At 30.6% G+C, this 23,567-nt stretch overlaps 1 protein-coding gene across 1 annotated transcript in view; it reads left to right on the top strand.

Moving 5' to 3' along the window:
• The window catches only part of LOC113382158 (dual specificity protein phosphatase 13-like), a 41,219-nt gene extending 17,938 nt beyond the window's left edge, over positions 1–23,281 (top strand). The window contains exons 3-5 of the mRNA XM_026620703.1: positions 10,307–10,435; positions 20,741–20,838; positions 22,982–23,281. Coding sequence (XP_026476488.1) covers positions 10,307–10,435; positions 20,741–20,838; positions 22,982–23,193 — 439 coding nt within the window. The 3' untranslated portion in view covers positions 23,194–23,281. The remainder of the gene's footprint in view (positions 1–10,306; positions 10,436–20,740; positions 20,839–22,981) is intronic.
• Positions 23,282–23,567: the final 286 nt, after the last annotated feature.

Raw genomic sequence — 23,567 nt, 5'->3', positions numbered from 1 at the left:
CAGGGATAACTTATATATATACATACACGCATACATATATATATACACACACACACATATATATATATATATATATATATATATACATATAACGAAATTTAGTAATTTAGAGGCAACTGTTATTAATGCACTAAACGTTTCGAGTCTCAATTGGACTTATTGTACGAATACCGTAACCAATAAACGCTAGAGGGTTTTTTATGAAGTGAGGTAAAAAAGCAGTTTTTTTTGTTTTTATTTAATATATTAATATTGTAGAAATCGTAATATAAAGCCAAAAAACAAAAAAAATAAAAAAACAAACATTTTATTTAAAAATCAAGTATATTATGAAATACAGTAACAAACCTGAAAATAATTACTGAATGTAAGTATAACAGGTAAACAGAAATATAAAATGCCAAATTTTTAATAAGCATGTAAATACTGATAAGTACAAAAATATCTTATCTTATTATATAGGAGCGGGTAAAAATATAGCTCTCTGTTTGATGCATGTGACGTGTAGTTACTGAAAGTTAAATTGGACTTTTGTGCCCAGCTTTACCCTATATATATATATATATATATATATATATATATATATATATATATATATATCTTAGGGTGGTCTTTAAAATGGATATTTTTGAATTTTCTTGCTCCCAAATGGGGCTCAGATGATTCTAAATTCAAAATTCGAAAGCTCAAATGCTTGCAAAAGCTCAAGAAAAATCTCTGAAAGTTTTAGATCTCAATATTAACTTCAAGTGTTAAAGTGCGGGCTTTTTTAAAGTTAATATTAAGAGCTGTTAGAGATGTTCTTGCGCGTCGCAACTTCTGTATTAAGGATCACACTAATATATACGTACATGCATATATATATATATATATATATATATATATACATGCTATTTTCATACAAAACTTTGAATTGCGCTCTATCTAAACGTTAAAATTAAGAGCTAAAACTTTCAGAGAATTGTATTTTATTTATTTGGAACCATTTAAGCCCGTGGGAGCAAGGAAATTCGAAAATGACCATTTTAAGGACCACCCTAATATATATATATATATATATATATATATATATATATATGTATATTATTTTGAATTTTTCATTTCTCCAAATCATATATATATATATATATATATATATATATATATTTCGTCTCTAAAACGAGCGCGATGTCTCTATAACTAACTACCCAGCGCGATTGCTTTGAAAAAAAAAATGTCTAAAAAAACTAATTTTTTAAAGAAGTTAACTTGACATCAAAATTCCTAAAAATATATTTTTTTAGTTTCCAGAAAATTTTAAAGCATTTAAAAATTTATTTAAATTTAAGGCACGATGCCATGCACCACTAGTTAACTTTCCGTAGGGTAAGTTATAGTAATGGGCCGAACATCGAAAATATTTTTTTTTGCACATCTTTACGTTTTGAAGGTTTCTGAACATTTTGGTATACCTCAGAAAGAATTAATGTGTTTGCTCTCGGGCGTACGAATCAACCGATTTGAACGACACAATTTCGACAATTTAATACAACAAGCAATGGGTTGAATTGAGGATCAATAGGTATGTCGGTGTAGTATCATCATGGTACGTACGATGATTTCACAGTATCTAAGAATAGGATACTTGTTAAAAATTAATAAACAATAATTTTTAAGATATTTTAATTTTATAAGTGACTAAAGAAATTGTAAAGACTTTCTTAAAGTGAATGTCAAACTGCCGAGGTATGTTAATGACGAATCAATACAATTATTTTAATTTTAATTAATATTTAATTTTGTAGCTAATTGAAATATTTGAATTTGTCAATATTCTCATTTTAATCATTTCATTTTTCTTATTATAAAAATTCAAAACTATTGAAATTGCCTAATACACTGGGGAAAATGCCTATTATTTAATTTCTAATTTTTTTAACTTTTGCTCTTGAATTAACGAAATGGGTATTATAAAAATCAAGTATTTAGTTTAGCAATACTAATACATAAAAGTCAAATACTTAGTTTAGCAATTCTTGTTGTATTGGACAAACCAAGTGCTGAATTCATTTATTAGCTTTTTGTTGGGTAATTTATAGTAATCGCAAAAAATCGAAAAAAAAATTTTTACATATCTTTACATTTCAAAAGATTCAGAACATTTGGAAACATACTTTAGAAAAAATGTAAATAGATGTGTTTTTTAAAAGCATTTATGCATCCCAGGCTGGTCTTCCCATTCGCTCTTCTTCTTTCCGAAGATCGCAAGTCTATTGGCACTTTGGTAGCAAATGTGTGTATGACGTTCCACGCAGCTTAAGTTGTTACCATCACTTCTACAATAGTATCTGGAGCAATTGTTTGGATTAATATCTCTTGTACACCGTTTCGTAGTGCAGAGAATAGCGAGTACATTAAAAACACGTGCTTAGCATCTTCGATTTCGCCTAGCCTAGACAATATACACATTTCGACGAGCTATCGTGCTTTAAGCAGTGTAGGCTGGGTAGAGAACAGCATTTGTGTAATGTAATAATTAACTTCTTCATGCTTGCGATTTAGCCAGACTTTGATATTTGGAATGAGACGATGTGTCTATCTGCCTACCTATATGATATATGGGTCCTACCTATTTTGAGTTTTAAGAGCATCAGCCAATATAGAGATACCATATATAAGCACCGAAGTAACCATTGTTGTGTTATCACTAAAGTGTTTCATCTGATGATTGAAATTTAATCCAGAATCAAACATTACCCCAAGGTACTAAATGTAAGATATTGACGTGATCTCTAGATTTCCTATCTTCAGCTTGATGTTTTTCATTATTTTTCTTTTGTGATAATAACAGCTTCACTATTTTGTTGTGGAGCTTCACAACTTCAAGTTGTGGAGGTTCATAGTTTTTATTCTGCGATTAATTTTTTTCAATGTTATCTGAAATAGTCTTACTATCTTATCAAATTGTTTGGTAACAATCACTGAGTCTATATCATTTCAAAACAGTCTCAAAAGGCTGTCATACATGATAAGCTGCGGCACACCTCCGGTGATATTATATTATTTTGTAACCATTGTATATCAGTATTCTGTCTGTAAAGTTGCTAGCTCCTGCATTATAGAAGCATACGGGCATATTCTTATCACGGAGTGTATTTATAATGCAATCCCAGTTTGCTAATAAACCGTACTTTTTTTACACCGCCCATCTTTTTGGTTCCAGCAATTGCTTCTTTGGCATTAACTACCAAATTCATAGCATCGATAGTTGATTGTCCACGAGTTCCAGAGAATGGATCAACCGATTTGAATGATTTAAAAAAACATTTGATTTCTATTGACTGAGAGACGTGCTGATTATTTTTTGACAAAGGCGGGTCTAGCCGTTTTGAAGATACGGAGCAAAATGTGCAAAAGAGGCAATTGGGATGGTATGGTTCAAAAAATGGTAATGCAGTTTTTGAGAGAAATCCGTTCTCTCAAAAACTGCATTACCATTATTCCAATTCCATTAAAAGGACTCAAAAATCATTTTTCTTGTGATGGAGGTGTGTAGAAACGATTATTTTTCTGGGAAGGCTGGTTTATTGGTTTAAATATTAAAAAAAATTAAAATTTTCACAGCTATAAAAATTATTATGTTTTTAAAAATATCGAAAATTATTTTGGTCTTATTAAAATTTTAAATCGCAAAAAATCGAAAATGAAAATTTTTATATATCTTTACGTTTCAAAGGTTTTTGAATATTTTCGCACACCTTAGAAAAAATGGATGTATGTGTGTGTGCGTGTGCTTGTGTGTGTGCGGATACAAATTTTCGTCGACGATTTCGGGAACACCAATCAACCGATTTAAATAATTCAAAAAACATTCGATTCGTACTGATAAGGAGACGTGCTGATTATGGTATTTGGCGGGGGCAGGTCTAGCCATTCTGAAGATACGGGGCAAAAAGTGCCAAAAACGGTAAAACGGGAACGGAGCGTCCGATTTTAAAAATTCAAAAAACATTTTACTTGTATTAACAAGATGAAGAAATGATCAAATTTTCATGAAGGCAGGTCTAGCGGTTTCGTAGATCTAGTAAAAAAGTAAAAAAAAATGCCATTTGGCGGCCAAAAATGATCATTAAACATACGCAATAAGTATAAATTTTGTTTACATTCCTATGGGTTCCATACCAATGTTTATCCGTTAGATAGCGACGCGGCACTTACGCGCTTTGATGTTTTGTCCCTATGCAGTAAAAGCAGTTCGATTGCTTTGAAAAAAAGTTCAAAATTTCCAAAATATGTCAAAATAAAAAAGTAATTTTTTGTCGAATTTATAGTTTCTCGAAAATCTAATTTTTTCGAAGTAAAATTTTTTCAAAAATGTTAATCGTTTTTTAAAAAAATAATAATTTTTGGTACGAGAAGTTCCAGCAATTTGCTTTAAGGCCATGATGCCATGCGCCCCACTAGTTATGAATTTTACTGTATACGAGGTGTGTTCAAAAAGTACCCGGAATTTTTAAATTTCGCGGGTCTGGAGTGTCTGATTGTCAAAATTTTTTTTTTATTGTGTTGGTATACATGCCCCTAAAGTATGATGAAATTTTCAGCTATATTCACTGTTTACTTTGTCTGTGGTAGTCGCTAAGGTTCGACGTGTTTTTCTGAGCTCGGCGATTTTTACAATGGAAGAATTGAAAAGTCAAAGAATTTGTATTAAATTTTGCGTAAAAAATGAAATAAAGTGTAACAAAGTGTGTGAAATGTTACAAAAAGCCTATGGTGAGTCTGCTATGAAAAAACAAGTGTTTACGAGTGGTATAAGCGTTTCCAAGATGGCCGCGAAGACGTTGAAGATGACGAACGCTCCGGTCGACCCAGCACGTCAACAAACGATGAAAATGTGAAAGAAGTGGAAAAAATGGTTATGAATGATCGCCGAATCACAATTAGAGAAGTTGCTGATGAAGTTGGCATATCAATTGGCTCATGTCATAACATTTTTTCAAATGTTTTGGGCATGAAACGAGTGGCAGCAAAATTCATTCCAAAACTGCTAAATTTTGACCAAAAAAGCAATCGCATGAACATCGCTCAAGAGCTGTTAAATGACGTCAACAACGATCCAAGTTTGCTTGAAAGGGTCATAACTGGTGATGAAACATGGGTGTACGGTTATGATGTCGAAACCAAAGCCCAATCGTCCCAATGGAAGAGCCCAGGTGAGCCAAGACCGAAAAAAGCACGTCAAGTTCGATCGAATGTCAAGGTTTTGCTTACTGTTTTCTTTGATTATAACGGCATAGTGCATCAAGAGTTCTTACCACAAGGTCGTACGGTTAATAAGGAGTATTACCTTGAAGTGATGCGACGTTTGCGTGAAGCAATCCGAAAAAAACGCTCCGATTTATGGAAAAACAATTCATGGCTGTTGCACCACGATAACGCACCTGCTCACTCGTCGTTGCTTGTTCGTAATTTTTTGGCCAAAAACAATACCGTAGTCATGCCCCAACCTCCATATTCACCAGATATGGCTCCGTGTGACTTTTTCCTATTCCCAAAGTTGAAGAGACCCATGAAAGGACGGCGGTTTTCCTCGATTGAAGAAATAAAGGCCGAATCGCTGAGAGTGCTCAAGGACATATCAAAAAGTGAATATCAAGGGTGCTTCGAAAATTGGAAAAAACGCTGGCATAAGTGTATTATATCTGGGGGGGACTACTTTGAAGGGGACCACATTAATGTAGACGAATAAATATATATTTTTTTGAAAAAACGAAAATTCCGGGTACTTTTTGAACAGACTTTGTACATATTGTGACGATAATCGTATATATTTATGAATATATACGTATATTTTTATGAATGTGAGTATTGCGAGGTTTGTTCACTTATGGTAATTGCTTGAAATATATGTGTACGAGTTCTATTTCTTACCAACTCATAAATATATTGTAGATTTTTATAACTAAACCTTTGCATGTCCAATCCACTTAAAATTTACATGCAAAGTTATGACTAACTGGCAGTATGCAAGTTACTCGATTCGACGTTAAAATAATTTAATAACACCGATGTTTTATCATTTAATTAATTCGGACTGAAATTATTTTTTTTTAGCATTAAGAGAATATTATTTTATCATCAACATAATGTTCAACGTGTATTCGTCGTTAGCGTAATTCGAAAAGTTTAGTAATTTAAAATATCCCATTTTATGAAATTACCACACGAGAATGATTTATCAGCACAGTTTCCGTTAAAAATATTCTACGAGGAATCCTAGTTATTAATGTTATTTTCGAATGAATTTCATCGCAAATTGAATTTTCAACACTGCGCACTGATTTTGTTCAAAAGTTTTGTAATGAAATTTTTAAGCTCTTATGAGCTTTTTCAATTATATAACTAGTGGGGTGCATGGCCTTAAGGCAAATTGGAACTTCTCGTACTGTAATTAAACAAACGAGAAATAAAAATAATCAACAATTGTTTTGAATAATTTCAAATAGATTATTTATTATAAATGCATACTGAAAATTTAAAAAACACTTAGCTTTTTAAATTGGGCGACGAGCATATTCTACGTCTAAGTAAGCGCTCATTTTCTTAATTTGTTTTTCCTTTGATAATTTAAAATTCTTTTTAGAGATTTGAGATTTTTTGAATATTCTCAAATTTTTGTAAGAAATCGATTTTTTATTAATTTTAATATATTTTGAAATTTTTCAAAATTTCATTTTGTTTAAAATGATGAAAAATTTCGAAAATTTGAATTTTTTGGAACTTTGATTTTTTTTTAAATTTAGATTTTTTTTGAATTTTTTTAAAAACTACTCAAGCAAAATGTTTTTTTGAATTAATTTAATCGGATGATCAGTTCTCTCAAAAACCGTTTTTACACCCTTTGCGCTCCATACCTTCGAAACGGCAAGATTGCCTTTTGCAAAAACGCCTCGCGATCGAGTACGAACCGAATGATTTTTCAATCATACAAATCGGTCATTTCATACTGTCGAGGATGTTGAGGACATTTGTTTGAACCGTATACATAAATTATAAAGTTAAAAATCTTGGTACGGAACCATAGATTTTCATTTTTAACTTTCCGCGGGGTAAGTTATAGTAATTGCAAGAAAATAGAAAATGAAAACTTATATATATCATTATATTTCAAATGTTTCTGATTTTTTTTTCATATTTTACAAAAAAATTGATGCATGGAAGTGTGTGTGTGTGTGCGGATACAAATTTTGGTCGACGATTTCGGGAACACGAATCAACCGATTTGAATAATTGAAAAAATACTTGATTCGCATTGATGAGGAAAGCCGCTGATTAGTTTTTGGCGAAGGCAGGTCTAATATTGCCATAAATAGTAATTCAGTTTTTGAGAAAACGAAGCGTTTGGTTTGAATGATTCAAAAATCATTTTATTTGTATTCACAAAATGAAAATCTAATTAATTTTTGGGTAGGCAGGTCCAGCAATTTCTGATATCCAATAAAAAAAGTGAACTAGTGGGGCGCATAGCATCGTGCCTTATGGCAAATTGCTGAAACTTCCCGGACCAAAAATTATTTTTTTTAAAAAGATTAACATCTTTGAAAAAAATTTACTCTGAAAATATTAGATTTTTGAGAGACTAAGTTTTTGACAAAAACTTACTTTTTTTTGAAAACGTAAAGATATATAAAAATTTTCATTTTTGATTTTTTTGCGATTACTATAGCTTGCCCTACGGATAGTTAAAAAATACCATTTGGCGTAAAAAATTATCGTTAGACATAAACACATCAAATTTTCTATTAGATATTTTATGGAGATTTCAATAATAAATAATAAATAACAAATTTTGTTTATATTTTAATAGATTCCGTACCAGTGTTTATCCGTTTGACTGCAACGCGGCGCTTATGCGCTTCGATATTTCTTTTCTAAATTATCTACGCAGCACTATAATTTACTTAAGCATAATGCGGCTTTTGCAAAATGACATATTAATGGTATCAATAAAGTTCAGCACAAAACTTTTGTGCATAATTCTAATAAAGTGTATTCTTTTAACTGATACGAACATGATAAGAAAAATAATCGCTTTATCTTTCTTATTATTGCTCATTTTATTACTGATGTTGATAAACAAATATTAAATACGTTTTTGCTAACATTCTTCACAATGTCATGTCTTATGCGAAAGAGTTTCATCGCAACAAATTTTGTTTTAAAGTTATATAATGAGATCATATGTAGGTACTCTTGACGTATTTTAAAATTATAACTAATGGTGTGTTACATTATGTCTTGAGGCAAACTTACAAATTACATGAAATAATAATGAACAGATTAAAATTCGAAAACTACATAGAGAGCATATTTTATTAGAGACGATAATAACACATGCTTTTTCAATGAAAGGTTTCAATAAAATAAATTGTATTAAAAAACGTTATTAATATTAATATACGAAATACTTAAAAAGTTACCAAAATCACAATTTTTTGAAATTTAAATTTTCAAAATTTATAATAATTTGTATTGCTATTATATTAGAATAATTTCATAGATTGATTTCTTAAGAAATAAATTAATAATTTATAATATGATCAAATTCGTGAATTACTTACAAATATTACATGAATATAATAATGAACAGATTAAAATTCGAAAACTACATAGAGAGCATATTTTATTAGAGACGATAATAACACATGCTTTTTCAATGAAAGGTTTCAATAAAATAAATTGTATTAAAAAACGTTATTAATATTAATATACGAAATACTTAAAAAGTTACCAAAATCACAATTTTTTGAAATTTAAATTTTCAAAATTTATAATAATTTGTATTGCTATTATATTAGAATAATTTCATAGATTGATTTCTTAAGAAATAAATTAATAATTTATAATATGATCAAATTCGTGAATTCAAATATATAAATGCGTAAATACACATTATACACACATCTGAATACACTTACTTGTACTTAGTGTGATGAATACTAATACTATGTGTATGAGTGTATGAATACTAAGTGTGTGTGTGTGTGAGTTTGTAGGTATACGTAGTAGGTAATCGTATATTTTAGTTGTACCCATTCACGATTCGTCGTGTTTTATTTTCAATTGAAAATTTGAACAAAAATGCATATTTTTGTTACATCTAGTCTACCAGTTTTCTTGTCTTCCAGTCTACATGTCTATGCGACTACCTGTCTACCTCTCTACTTGTTCATCAATTTACCTCTTCAACAATTTACATGTCTATCATTTTACCTATCAACCTGTTTATCAATCCACCATTTTATCTACCTATCAATTTACCTGTCAACCCGCTTTACCTGTCTATCAATTTTCCTGTCAACCTGTCTGTTTATCTGTCTACCATTTGTCCTGTCTAATCTTATACATATCCAATTTACCTGTCTTCCTGTTTATCTTTCTACGTATCTATCTATCTACCTGTTTAACTATTTACCGTTTTACCTGTTTGCCTGACTGCCAGTCTGCTAGTATACCAATTACCAATTAATTAAAAAAGAAAGAATCACTATAACAATTCTCACAAAATAGGTGTTTGTGGTAAAGGGTTAAAAATTTAGGCTTATGTGTTTTTATATACGTATTATAAAAATATAAAAAAAAATTGACCGAAAAAATAAAAAGTCTTCGGGGCGGGCGGCCTCTACCACTTGGTTTCAAACAAAATATCCGAAAACCTGTTGGGGTTAACTTAACAATTTTCCAAATTTTCACGGCGATCGGACGTATAATAATTCTTACAAAATAGAAATGTGCCGTAGGCAGTTGAAAATTTAGAGTTATATGTGTTTTTTATACGCATTATAAAAAAAAATTAAAAAATTGGTCGAAAAAAATTAAAAAAGTCTTCGGGGCGGCCAACCCCTACCACTTGGCTTCAATCTAAATTTTCGAAAATCTATGAATGCATAACAATTACACACACACAGGCATGCATTCATTTTTATATATATAGATAGAAACATTTTCTCCCATTGTAAGTTAAAATTATGAAGATATGATTGAAAAATGCTGTGTGACGTAAATTTTTTATCTCATATGAGTGAAAATTTTCTTCAAATATATCTCAGACTTCATATGCAATTTTAGTATTCTTTACGTCACACTTTATTTGCAAAGCAAAAAGTTTTTGTCGATTTTTGCAAAAATTCATTTCGCATGATATTTTATCTCTAAATGCTTACCCAATGTATCTCAAATCAAGAGCAAAACTGTAATAATTTAATATACAGTTCTACTATCGGTCTATATATGAATTTAATACGTTTATTTTAATATTTTGCAGTGAAAGCGCCCGATGCAAGGACTATTTGAAATTGCTTGGTATCACCCACGTGCTGAACACAGCCGAAGGAGCGAGATTTGGCCAAGTCGACACGGGTCATCTTTATTATAGGGACATGCCCACAATAAGGTGAGACAATTCTGGAAGCGGTCCAAATTAAATGAGATTTTAGCCATACAGCTACTTATGTTGGCAACCATCTATGAGTAGGATAGTTTGTTGGAAAAATATAATATAATCCCTTTCCTACTTCAAATAGAAAATTATTACATTCGGATCAGTGATCGAGGGTAGAGGCATTTATGTGATTCGGTTGCAACTGCGATTTATGCGTATTCGGTAAATTACATTTGACATGAAACAAATAAGTTTTCAGAAGAACAATGATCTTAAACACTTTCAATGAATTCCAAGCGCGCAAACATTCCTGATTCCAGCAGGAACTATTTTGAATCATTTTTGACCACCAAATATCTTTTTTTTTTACTTTTTCCTTTGTATCTCCGAAACCGCTATACCTGCGTTACCAAAAGTTTCGTCATTACAAGTAAAATTTTTTTTGAATCATTCAAATCGAGTACTTCGTACTCTCAAAAACTGAATTACCGTTTTTGTCACTTTTTGCCCCGTATCTTCGAAACGGCTAAACCTGTCTCCACCAAAAACTAATCAGCACGTTTTCTTATCAATATGGATCGAATGTTTTTTGAACCATTTAAATACGTTGATTTGTGCGCCCTAAATCGCGGACGAAAAATTGTATCCAAACATATATACATACTATACCAAACATATACACATATACACACATCAATTTTTTCTGAGGTATGCCAAAATGTTCAGAAACTTTTGAAACGTAAAGATATGCAAAAAAAAATTATTTTCGATTCTTTTGCGATTACTATAACTTACCCTACGGGAAGGGTGGTATCGAGTCCGACATACCCAGACAGAAGACCAGTCTGGGATGCATAAAGGCATTTCCTTCGCTATACAAAAAAAAACCTACGGGAAGTTAAAAATGAGTTTTTTCATAAGATTAAAAAAACAATCGAAATTCAGTCAAAACCGTTCACTAACAGAAGTCGAGAAGAAATATGATGTAATTACTATAACAATTCAAACGAAATAGATGTTTGTTGTAAGATGGTGAAAATTTTGAGTTTTATGCATGTTATACGTTTTTATATAAAAAAAAAAAACTAGTGTGGTGCATGGCATCGTGCCTTAAGGCAAATTGCTAAAACTTTCCGCACCGTAATTAAAAATCTTGGTACGGAACGCAAAAAATCATACACAAAATGTGTACACATTATTAAAATTTCTATAAAATATCTGATAGTATGATGTACATATGTTCAATAAACATTTTGGACCGCCAAATGACTTTTTTTTAATTTATTTTTATTGAAAGTCTATAACCGCTGGACCTGCCTTCCCAAAAATCAATTCTTCACCTTGTCAATACATGTAAAATGTTTTTTGAATTATTAAAATCGGACGTCCCGTTCTCTTAATAACTGAGTTACCGTTTTTGGCACTTTTTGCCCCGTATCTTCGGAGCGACTAGACCTGCTTCCGCCAAACTAATAAAGCACATCTCCTTATAAATACGATTCGAATATTTTTTGAATTATTCAAATCGGTTGATCGCTGTTCCTGAAATCGTCGACGAAAATTTGTATCCGCACACACACACACATACATTCATTTTTTCTAAGGCATGCCAAAATATTCAGAAACTTTTGAAACGTAAAGATATATAAAAAAAAATATTTTCGATTTTTTGCGATTACTATAACTTGCCCTACGGTAAGTTAATGAAAAACAACTGCTGAATTTGTTCAATTTTTTCTGCGGAATAATCGTTGTGGAGATTACGACATGCCATTTTGCTTTTCAAGGTGACTTTAAATTATCGTCCAGTATATGCAGAACTTAATTAAATAATATGTTTTTGTTCGCAAAATATAATAATTAACACACAAAAAGCAAAGCTATTATTAAATCATTAGTTGTATCAGTATCAAGTCCGTGAGCTGAGTTAAACTTCAACTCTCTTTTTTTATTTGTATTTATTGCTTCTAAATTACATTTAGCCACTAACAGTCTAATATAAATTATTACTACTATAAACAATATCAATTTTTTCTGCGGAATAATCGTTGTGGAGATTACGACATGCCATTTTGCTTTTCACAGGTGACTTTAAATTATCGTCCAGTATATGCAGAACTTAATTAAAAATATGTTTTTGTTCGCAAAATATAATAATAAACACACAAAAAGCAAAGCTATTATTAAATCATTAGTTGTATCAGTATCAAGTCCGTGAGCTGAGTTAAACTTCAACTCTCTTTTTTTATTTGTATTTATTGGCTTCTAAATTACATTTAGCCACTAACAGTCTAATATAAATATTACTACTCTAAACAATATAAAATGTATTCTTATAAGCAACTCCAACTCTATTCAGTGAAGAATAGTTTGAAAGATTTCCCATTGCCTTTTTACACCGCAGTGCCCAAAATGGGTTATTTTCAATTGGAAACATATTTTTGATATATACTTTTAAGTGAAAATAGACATCGGTACTGCACGATACCGGTCTGGAGCTCTAAGTCACGATCCTGTCCACACGAGGCATCTTAACCATTACACCATGGAATATCTTGAGTTAATTAGTCACAACTGGATTGGACAAATTCTGAGTTGCCGTCCATTCAAAGAAAAATTCATAAAGTCATGAATGTCTTAGTATAACAGATTATAGTTAAAAAATACTTGATATTATGACCATTAAAATTTATTTTCGGACATTGTCCAATGACACATACTGCTCTAATTTTTTCTGGCATTTTTTAATCATACAAATGTTATGAAAATATTTTCAATGTGATCAGAGACAATTTCCTTGCAGGTACACTGTTTGTTAGTAGAGAGATATATTAATTAATAAATATAAAAAAAAAAAAATAAAAGATGGTGCCAGAACATGGGGGTTGTCAGATAAGATTTAAGTTTTCCCAAAGCCTTCTATTCTCTGACCACTAGATTTGATATTATTCAAATCATTTTGACATGCAAGTTTTGTTAAGAAACAAAAAAATAGCTGGAAAACAATTGGGCAAAATAAATTCATTAAAAATTTTTCGTTTTATAAAATTTTGCCTATCACCTTTAAAATGCAAGATAATATTAAAGATAATGATACTAGTAAAGAACTTGATCCAGATGAAACAAACATCGAAAAAGGTATTTTGAATTTTGAAGATTTAATGTTTGAAGAAAATGATAATAGTAAAGAATTTGGTCTAGATGAAACAAACATCGAAAAAGGTATTTCAAATTCTGAAGAAATAATGTTTAAAAAAACTCATCCATCGGTATTCAGAGGAAATAGAGCATTTCAGGAAAGTTCTAGAAGATTATAAAAAATTTCAAAAATTAGAAGATGCAAAGGAAAAGGTGAACACGCAAAGTGGCAATAGCTTTGAAGATCCAGCTAGTAGCATTGAAAATGATGAAGTGCAGGAAGCAAGGAAAAATGTCCTCATTCATTTTGAAATGTTGACAGAACTTTCGTGCCAGTTAACGGCTCTAGCCGACGAATGTTTCGCTCTTCTCTGCTGAAGATGATAAACCATCAACTGAAAATTAATTATCTTTACTTTATATGTTCGATAATAAATTTTTTATGAGTTTTGCCCTATTTTTAGATTTTACTTTTACTTTCAGAAAATATTATTTTTCAGGTATATGGGTAAACTTGATTTTAAATATGTTTTCAGATATAAATAATTTCGAATTTTGATTTAGTAGTATTTCTGGCACTTGGTTCGGTAGTAAAAACTGAGTAGTATCGATACTTTTATCACAATACTTTTTATTATCGATATTTAGCATCAATACTTTTTAGTACCCTGTATCGATACTTTGCACTCGACAATGAGCACGCAATTAAACAAGTAATTAAGTTTTATAAATTGACTTTTTTAGATCCAGCTTTTTAGATATTAATTGCCATTTATTAATGTTTAGGCCGATGCAAAACTCTGATTATTAAATTGAACCCTTAAATAAAATTGATTTTTTTTATTATTTTCACATTCTATTCAGGGTTTTTTGGGGTATTTCTAATTACCGAAGATAACATACTGAGAAATACTAGACAAATAAGGTTTAAAAGATGATGATCAACTTATGCTTCTAAGCCTTAAGATATTTTCAGATGTTTTCTATCGTTGTCTCAACGCTAAATTATTCAAAAAACATTTTATTGTATTGACAAAATAAAGAAATGATAACATTTTGGGAAGGTAGATTCAGCGACTTCGGAGATCTAATGAACAAAGTGAAGTAATGCATTCGGCGCAGAAGAATTATCATTAGACATATGCACAACAACTTATCAGTTATTTTATTAATGAGATTTCAATAGTGAGTAAAAATTTTGTTTATATTTCTATAGGTTCTGTACCAAGATCTATAATATTCAATCGAAATTGGAATGCGGCGCTCACGCGCTTCGATATTTCGTCTTTAAAACTATTTAAACTATTTTTCTCAAAGTTTTCAGAAAAGTGTAAAGCTTTTAAGAGAATTAAATCACGGTACGGAAAGTTTCAGCAATTTTTCTTAAGGCATGATGCCGTGCACCACAGTTATCTCTTCATTTTAATCCAACCATTTATTTTATTTGTATAAATCATATATGGACGAAGAACTCAATCTTTCGGAGTAAATAAGTTTGGCGCGGTACTTCTAGCGGAGCGATACTGCTCATTATAATCACTTCTACTCCTTTGTTCTGGTTAATATGAATGACCGGTTTGAATTCTCTAAATTATATCAAAAATATAGTTTTTTTTCGACAATCAGATTATAATTTAATAATCTATAAGTTCTAATTGGGAATATTAAACAAAATATTAGGTTGGGGAAAAAGAAATCCATTATTTTTACGTGAACTTCAAGACTTTATTTAACATGTTTTGCATTGTCCGATTTAGGTCAAATATGCACCATTTTGTTCTATAATTTTGTTCTATAATTTGTTGCTAATGGTAGCTTCATTATGCCTCTCTCATAAAAGTCTTGGTCCCTATTAGCGAAAAACTCCAGCAATTGATTTTCACACTCTTCCCTTGATGCCAATTTCTTATCACTAAAAAAGTTTTACAATGCAAGAAAAAGATGGTAATCGCTTGGTGCGAGGTCCGGACTGTATGGTGGATGCATCAAAAGTTTCCAACCAAGCTCCTGGAGTTTCTGACGAGTCACTATAGAAGTGTGTGGCCTGGCGTTGTCCTGATGGAACACGACACCTCTTCTGTTGGCCAATTCTGGCCGTTTCTGGTCAATTGCTCGCTTCAGGCGGTCCAGTTGTTGACAATAGATGTCTGAATTTAATGTTTGGCCATATGGAAGCAACTCGTAATAAATGATTCTTTCCAATCCCACCAACGCAAAGCAGAACCTTCCTGCCGTTAGTCCCGTTTGGCCACCGTCTGAGCTGCTTCACCGTAATTAGCTGTTACAGTATCGGGACCATAAACACTATTCACATTTTCAGCCGCCTGACTTGCATTTTCGCCCTTATCAAAGAAAAACTGTAAATGTACCCGAATTTTCTCTGTGTGACTTCCATCTTTAAGACCGTGTAACTCAGAACTGAATGGACAAAACAAAATATCTGCAAACGAATTCTTTTAGTTGAGTGGTCGAAGGATGTCAAATATCTTGGTGTGACCCTGGACCATAGACTCAGCTTCACAAAACATATTAATACAAAAATTGGACAGGCTTACGGGATGTTGAATCTACTGAGACCTCTCTGAACCAGAACAGCCCGCTAAGCGTGCAAAACAAGCGGACGCTTTACTTGACACTAATAAGACCACTACTGACATACGCCGCTCCTGCATGGAACGCGACGACTAAGACTAACTTACAGAAACTACAGACATTACAAAATAAGACACTACGAATAGTACTTAACAAAATAGGGACCCACTGACTAGACATTACTACTCTTCAAATACATACACAAACAGACTGACGTACCGACAATACTTGACTACATGAAAAAGCTTACTAAAAATTTTTACCTAAAATGTGGGGATCATCCTAATATTAACATCGCGGGCCTCGGCCAATACACAAGAGACGATATTTGGTATGGCAATCACGCCATGCCAAAATATATACTGATTGACCCATAGCAGTAAACGTAAATTGGCTCGATACAAATTTTCTCCCTCAGAATGAATAAATTTTTATTATGTTTTTCTTCTTTTTGTGTTATTATGTGTTATTATAAATAGTGCTATGTGATTTTTTTTGGGGGATACATTTTCATTCCTCTTTTTTTGTCACACAAATATTAATTTATTTATATATTTTGAATTAATTATTGTTTGTAAAATCAAATCCAATGAAGGATACAATACCTTCGGGTAAAAAACCCATGTTATAAAGTGCAATGTACATACTTTTATATACTGAAATATATAGTCTTTGAATTGAAAAATTGAAAATTCTTTTAGTGCGAACTGTTACCTTGACAACGAGCATAAATTTGAAATTGTTTGATCGATAATTTACGAGATATCGATCATTACAGCCATCTACCGAAAAAATAATGGTTTTATTTTTCCCCAACCTAATATATGAAAACAGTTCAAAATAAACTGCTGATAATGAGTTGTGGCGAGCATTGCTCACTTAGTAGCGTGTTCGATCGAATTTTGTCATTGAATTCAAATTTAAGAAAAAAACTAGTGGGACGCATGGCATCGTGCCTTAAGGCAAATTGCTGGAACTTCCCGTACCGTAAATAAAGATTCGAGGAATGAAAATAATCAATAATTTCAAATAGATTATTTATTACATACTGTAAACTTATAAGTGCTTTTTAAACTGGGCGACGAGCGTATTTTATGAACAACTTATGTGTACGTTTCAAAAGTTTTTTAAATAAGATTTTTTGGATAATTCAGAAATTTTTTGAAAATTTAGAAATTTTTTGGAATTAAAAAAAAAGTTTTTTCTAAATTTTTCGAGAATTTGGAAATTTTTAAAAATGTTCGATTTTTTTTTAAATTATCGCAATATTCTCAAATTTTTGTAAAAATATTTTTTTTTAAATTTTCAAAATTTAGTTTTTTCAAAAATGATGAAAAATTTCGAAAATTTAAATTTTTTTTGAAAATTTTGATTTTTTTTCGAAAATTTTCAAAATTATTAAATTTTCTGAAAATGCATTTTTGCACACCGTCTACACAAGCAAAATGTTTTTTGAATTAATCTAATCAAATGATCCGTTCTCTCAAAAACTGCATAACCGTTTTTACACCCTTTGCGCTCCATACCTCGCGATCGAGTACGAATCGATTTTTCAATTTATAAATCGGTTATTCCATACTGTAGAAAATGTCGAGGACATTTGTTTGAACCATGTAAATAAACTTCAAATTTAAAATATACACAATATTTGTTAATGATATTCTCTCATGCTTAAAAAATGATTACATTTTCGAAACTTTAAATGTTTAATTCTTTTAATAACTCTTTACAGTTTTATTTTAAACTTGAACATAATAGCTCAATTAGTTTTTTAGATTTAAATATAATTAAAAGTAATTCCGACAACCTTAGCATCACTGATTGGTATCAAAAACCAACTTGGTCTGCTAGCTACATAAATTATTTTTCTTTTCTTTCACGTTCAATAAAAATTACCACCATTATTAGACACCATCATTTCCTTAATATGCAGAGCCATTTTATTCAGTGATAAAACCTTTTGGGAAAAAAATTAAATTTAATTTGTTCAGTTTTTTGTGAAACCTTTACCCTTTACATTTAATAAACAATGTAATCAAAAACAGGTTAAATTTTCTAAAAAATAAGTCTTTTAATATTCAGTCTGACAATAATATCGATGTTGATATTTCAAAAAGTTCTCTTTTGACTAATTCTGATCCGTCTTTTACAAAAAAATACAAAGGAATTTTTTCTTTGTCATACTTAGGTAGTTTTTCACTCTTTCGAAAAAAATTGTTTTTAAATGAAGGTTTTTTGTTAGTTTTTAATTTTGACAATACTTTCAACTCGCTTTTAACTCCCTTGAAGTTTAAAACTCCTGTTGAGTGTATTACTGATGTTGTTTACAAAGCGGATTGTAATGATTGTAATTGTTGTTATATTGGCGAATGTTCGCGATACATCTACAAGAGAATGAACCAACATATTTGTAATTCCAAAAATTCAAATCAGTATAAAACAAGGTTTTCGATACATGTCAATAGTTTAAACCATACGTTCAATACCAAAAATCCTATTATTTTACATAAGGAAAAGAATGGTGACCTCAGAAAATTTGCTGAATCTGTATTTATCTTTGTGTTAATAAACGAAATTCTGCTCTGTTAGTACATGACTCTTTTCATAATATTATCAATTTCTTTAAAAATAATTCTTTAAATATTTGACTCTTGTGTTTTTCAATTAGTCTTTTTGATCTTATATTTTTATATTTTTGTATTTATTTTCTCTAATTGTTGTCCCCACTGTTTAACTATCCTTGAAATCCACCCCTGCATCTTTTGTGAACCTTCGGTTTTTCATCGGGTGCGGTCTATATATATATATATATATATATATATATATATATATATATTAATTTGGAAATATGAACAAACAACACTCTTTTTGCACTAATTTATTAAATAATAATTTTCACAAACGTTTCGAGACTAGGTTTGTCTCATCATCAGTGTGTTATAATTAAAAAAATTTTTAAAATATGGAAATCTAAATTAGCATGTTGTGTTTTTCATTACAAGTCGTTCAGAAAATTATTATTTAATAAATTAGTGCAAAAAGAGTGTTGTTTGTTCATATTTCCAAATTAATATCTATTATCCACTCAGAATACATTTGTAATATATATATATATATATATTAGTGATGTGCCAAGTCGAATCAAGTGATTCGAATCATTCGAATCAAGCCTCTAACGACTTGATTCGAATCAGATTTTACTTGATTCGAATCAACTCGCATCAAGCCGCGAAATATTTACTGTGATAAAATATGTATTAACACAAATTTTTCATAAATATAAAATTTTTCATAAATATAAATATAAAAAAAATGTTTTAATTTAATTCAATATTATAATAATATAAAAAATAAATATCATAAATATAAAAAATAAATAATGAATTAAATCATGCGAGCCACCCGACTTTAATATGCTTAAATGTATCAGCCAACTCCAATCGTCTTTGTGTGACTTTAACCGCATTCATCGACTAACTATATCATCCGACTTCATATGACTCAAACCGAATCAAGCGGCGATATGAGTTATTCCGACTTCATGACTCAAACCGAATCAAGCGGCGATATGAGTTGTTCCGACTTCATATGAGCCAACTCGAATCAAGCGGCGTTATGAGTTGTTCCGACTTCATGAGCCAAACCGAATCAAGCGGCGTTACGACTTATTCCGACTTCAATTCTGATTCGAATCATCCCGACTTCAAGCCGTTCGAGCGATATGAGTTCAAGCGATATGAGTTAACCGTATGGGCGATACAATGCGTCGTCGTTCTTGCGTGTTTATTTATTTTACGGAGCGCTGAGAGCGATTTTATTCGTGAAATATCAATACCCAATTTTGATAATAATTAAGTGTTTTAGATTTTAAATGTTATCAGAATAAACCACTCGAAATTATGAAACGAGTTTCGGAAATCTTTCAATATAATTCTCTTTTGAAACAATTACCAAACACCAGAAAGTCAGTAAATAATATGTTAACTTCTGATTATGTAAGTAATGGCATTAATGAAATTAACTTTCAGCTCTCAGTTTAGTTGCGATCCTTTACTGATTACATAGTAAAATAAACAATCGACCCTTGATTCCAAATATTATTTTATATGCTTTAGTGATGCACAATTGTTTGGTAATCTATTATTCTAAATTAATTTGAAGATATGTTTTAGCCGTCCTCATAATTACATCATTTTTAATAATTTTCAGAATATACTTTTTGATAGTGATTTATGTTTACAATTTCTACTTTGTCGGTTATATTGGTTAAACTGACAATTTTGATTATAAATTTGGATCACTTTTACTAAATTAATACATCCATGATTTTTTTTTGTCCATATATATACTTGATTCGAGTTGATTCGAATCATGATTCGAATCAGGTTTTTTTCTGATTCGAATCATTCGAATCGGGAATTTTTCGAGTCGGCACATCACTAATATATATATATATTCCACTATTCGGTATTTATATATACAAATATTTTTTCCAAGAAATTTGTTCCCGTAATGCATTGCAGTATGTAAATTTTATTTACCTAATTATTTATTTCATTACCATAATTTTATATTCATTCTATTTAGATACATGGGATTTCCAATGATCGATATGCCTTCGACCAATATCGCCAAATACTTTTATGTAGCAGCCAGATTCATTGAGGACGGACTGAAAAGCGGTGGTAATTATTTATATTTATATTCATATTCATACTCAATGTAAATCAATAGTCGGTAAAAGCAATTAAATATAGTGTGTGGAATGTCTCTATTACGATCCCTATTGTTTTATCTGACTTGGAAATTAAATGTAATTTCTAAAACTATTTTTATGGTTTTTTGTTACCATATAATTATACTGTAGCTTTTTATTATCACGCGACGATGAAGGAAAATTGTCTTTATAAGTGACAATGATGAATGATAAAAAAGTTACAGTAATTTGTGTCGTGAGCGTCTATTTTGCTACAATAATTAATATAAAAACAACTTAGTTAGAATATCCTGTAACGCGTTCAAGTAATATCAAAGATTTTGCAGTGGGAAATAATTGCGAAAAGTTATTTATATTTATATTTCTTTATACTTATTGTTTTCAAACACGACTACAATACATGCTCGTACTGACTAAATATTTTACAAATATTGCATTGTACGTTAAATTAACAGTATTTTCTTTGGAAATCAATGTTATGAGAATATTCTCTGCATTCGATGTCATTATTATGGAAAAATTTCAATGTTTGATCTGTGAATATTTTCTGGATATGATATTAATAATAATTATTGTAGTGGATATTATGTTATTTCTTACATGCATTGCGAAACATGCACAGAAGTTGCCAATCATTTTATTAATAATTCACTCATTCATAATGTGTTTGATCAACATCCGCATATTACAAATAGGCAAATGTTTTGGAAGAAATGCACTAAATTAAGCCTTATTCTAATTTTGATATTTTAATAAAGAAATCCGAAGTCAATTTAGTCTAAATCCGATTATTTCATATATATATATATATATATATATATATATATATATATATATATATACAGAGTCAGTCCTGCCTTGCATGCGATGCATGCAAAAAATGCGGGCGCACGCCTTAGGGGGCGCTAAAACGAGTTTCGGAAATTAAATTAATAATATATTATTTATACTTTTTATTATTTATATAAAATTTAGAATACCTAATAAATTATAATAAACAATCTAACTTAACTAGGGATATGGAGACACAAAACGCATATTCATTTTGCAATGTGATATCAGTAGAAACAATTTACCGATTAATAACTCTGCTAATTAGTAAATAACAGTTCAGTTTATTGCTTCGTCTACTTATTCAATTTTTTCTTTGTTTGAAGTTACCGTGGAATCGAAAAAGAAATTATCTAGTGTTCAATCCCATAAGCGCAAATCTGCGAAAGATTAAATTATTTATTGGGTGTTGTTGACGAAAAATTGCGAGCCGATTTAGTTGAAACGGAACTTGTTGAAAAATATAAACAGATTTTAATCGGGAAAACAAAAAATGGGGAGTCAGTGCTTAGAAAATGGCAAGTTTATTCCGAGAAATTGAATTGTAACTTTGTTTTTGTTGCATCTGATAAACTTTGAATGTTGAAGACAGGCGAGGTTACGCGCTTGAAAAAAAAAATGCGGGCGCTAAGGACCTCAGGACCGGCTCTGTATATATATATATATATATATATATATATATACACTTCTACCCACAGGCATTTTGTTTAACAAATATAAAATGAGAAAAGTATAAATAGATAAGAATAGATAAATACAATATTTTTATATTTGCAAACAAACAAATCTGGTTAAAAATTTCCACAAATGAGTACACTTTTTAATAAATAAGAATTCATGAAAAGTTACATAATGATTTAAAAAAGACATACATAGACATTATTTATGTACATTTTATTCTGTTCCATTAGCCGATATGGACATATTTTTAGCTAAATCATCAGGGCACTATATAACCTAAACATTTAATTAGTTGCGTCAGTATTCAATAAACAGAGTTGTCTCTATTATAGACGTACTATTACAATAGTAGCATTATTATATTAATCGACTATACAAGAATGCGGTATGTATTTACAAGTCGTGAAAAATTGCAAACAATCCCAATTTGGAGATGTATCTACTAAAAATACAGAACACGTCGACTTACAAATTTTACTACGAGGATACGTAGACTTTCGTTACATTGCATTATATATTTTTGCTAATAAATATATATTCACACCGAACTTAAGTATACTAGACATTCCAATGCCTAACCATAATTTTTTTTTCCCCAGGGCGGGTACTCGTCCACTGCCACATGGGTATGTCGCGTTCTGCCACGTGCGTCCTGGCCTTCCTGATGATCTCCCGCGATATGACCGCGTGCGAGGCGCTGCGCACCGTCCGACTCAGGCGAGACGTCAGGCCCAACGACGGCTTCCTCAGGCAACTCACCGAACTGGACAGGGATCTGGCCCTTCAGAGGTCGTCGAATCGGTATCGCTAGCAGTATAGAGGTAAGTGAAAATCGGGAAAGATGGTTATTAGATTTGTGACATATAATTCGGAATAATAAATTTATGAAAACATAAATGTGTAGGAGTAAACACACACACTATATATATATATATATATATATATATATATATATATATATATAGACATACGCTTACATTTTCTTCGCTGTTTAATTACGACGTTTCGAAACTAGATACGTTTCATCAGGTTTATTCTGCATTATTGAACTATAAATCCACATCAATAATGTTTTTTTAAAAGCACTCGCAAAATATTACTCAAGAATATTTCAAAATTTGGACTTCACTTGACTCGGTGTACTATCTGTAAAGAAGAAAACCATAAGCACTATCCTGTCAGAAT

This window comes from Ctenocephalides felis, unplaced genomic scaffold (genome assembly GCF_003426905.1).
Source record: "Ctenocephalides felis isolate EL2017-DRISC unplaced genomic scaffold, ASM342690v1 CF-g0.4_SCAFFOLD_03335, whole genome shotgun sequence".
Classification (NCBI taxonomy): domain Eukaryota; kingdom Metazoa; phylum Arthropoda; class Insecta; order Siphonaptera; family Pulicidae; genus Ctenocephalides; species Ctenocephalides felis.
Note: the sequence above shows the minus strand (reverse complement) of the source record. Positions and strands in the feature narration are given on the sequence as shown.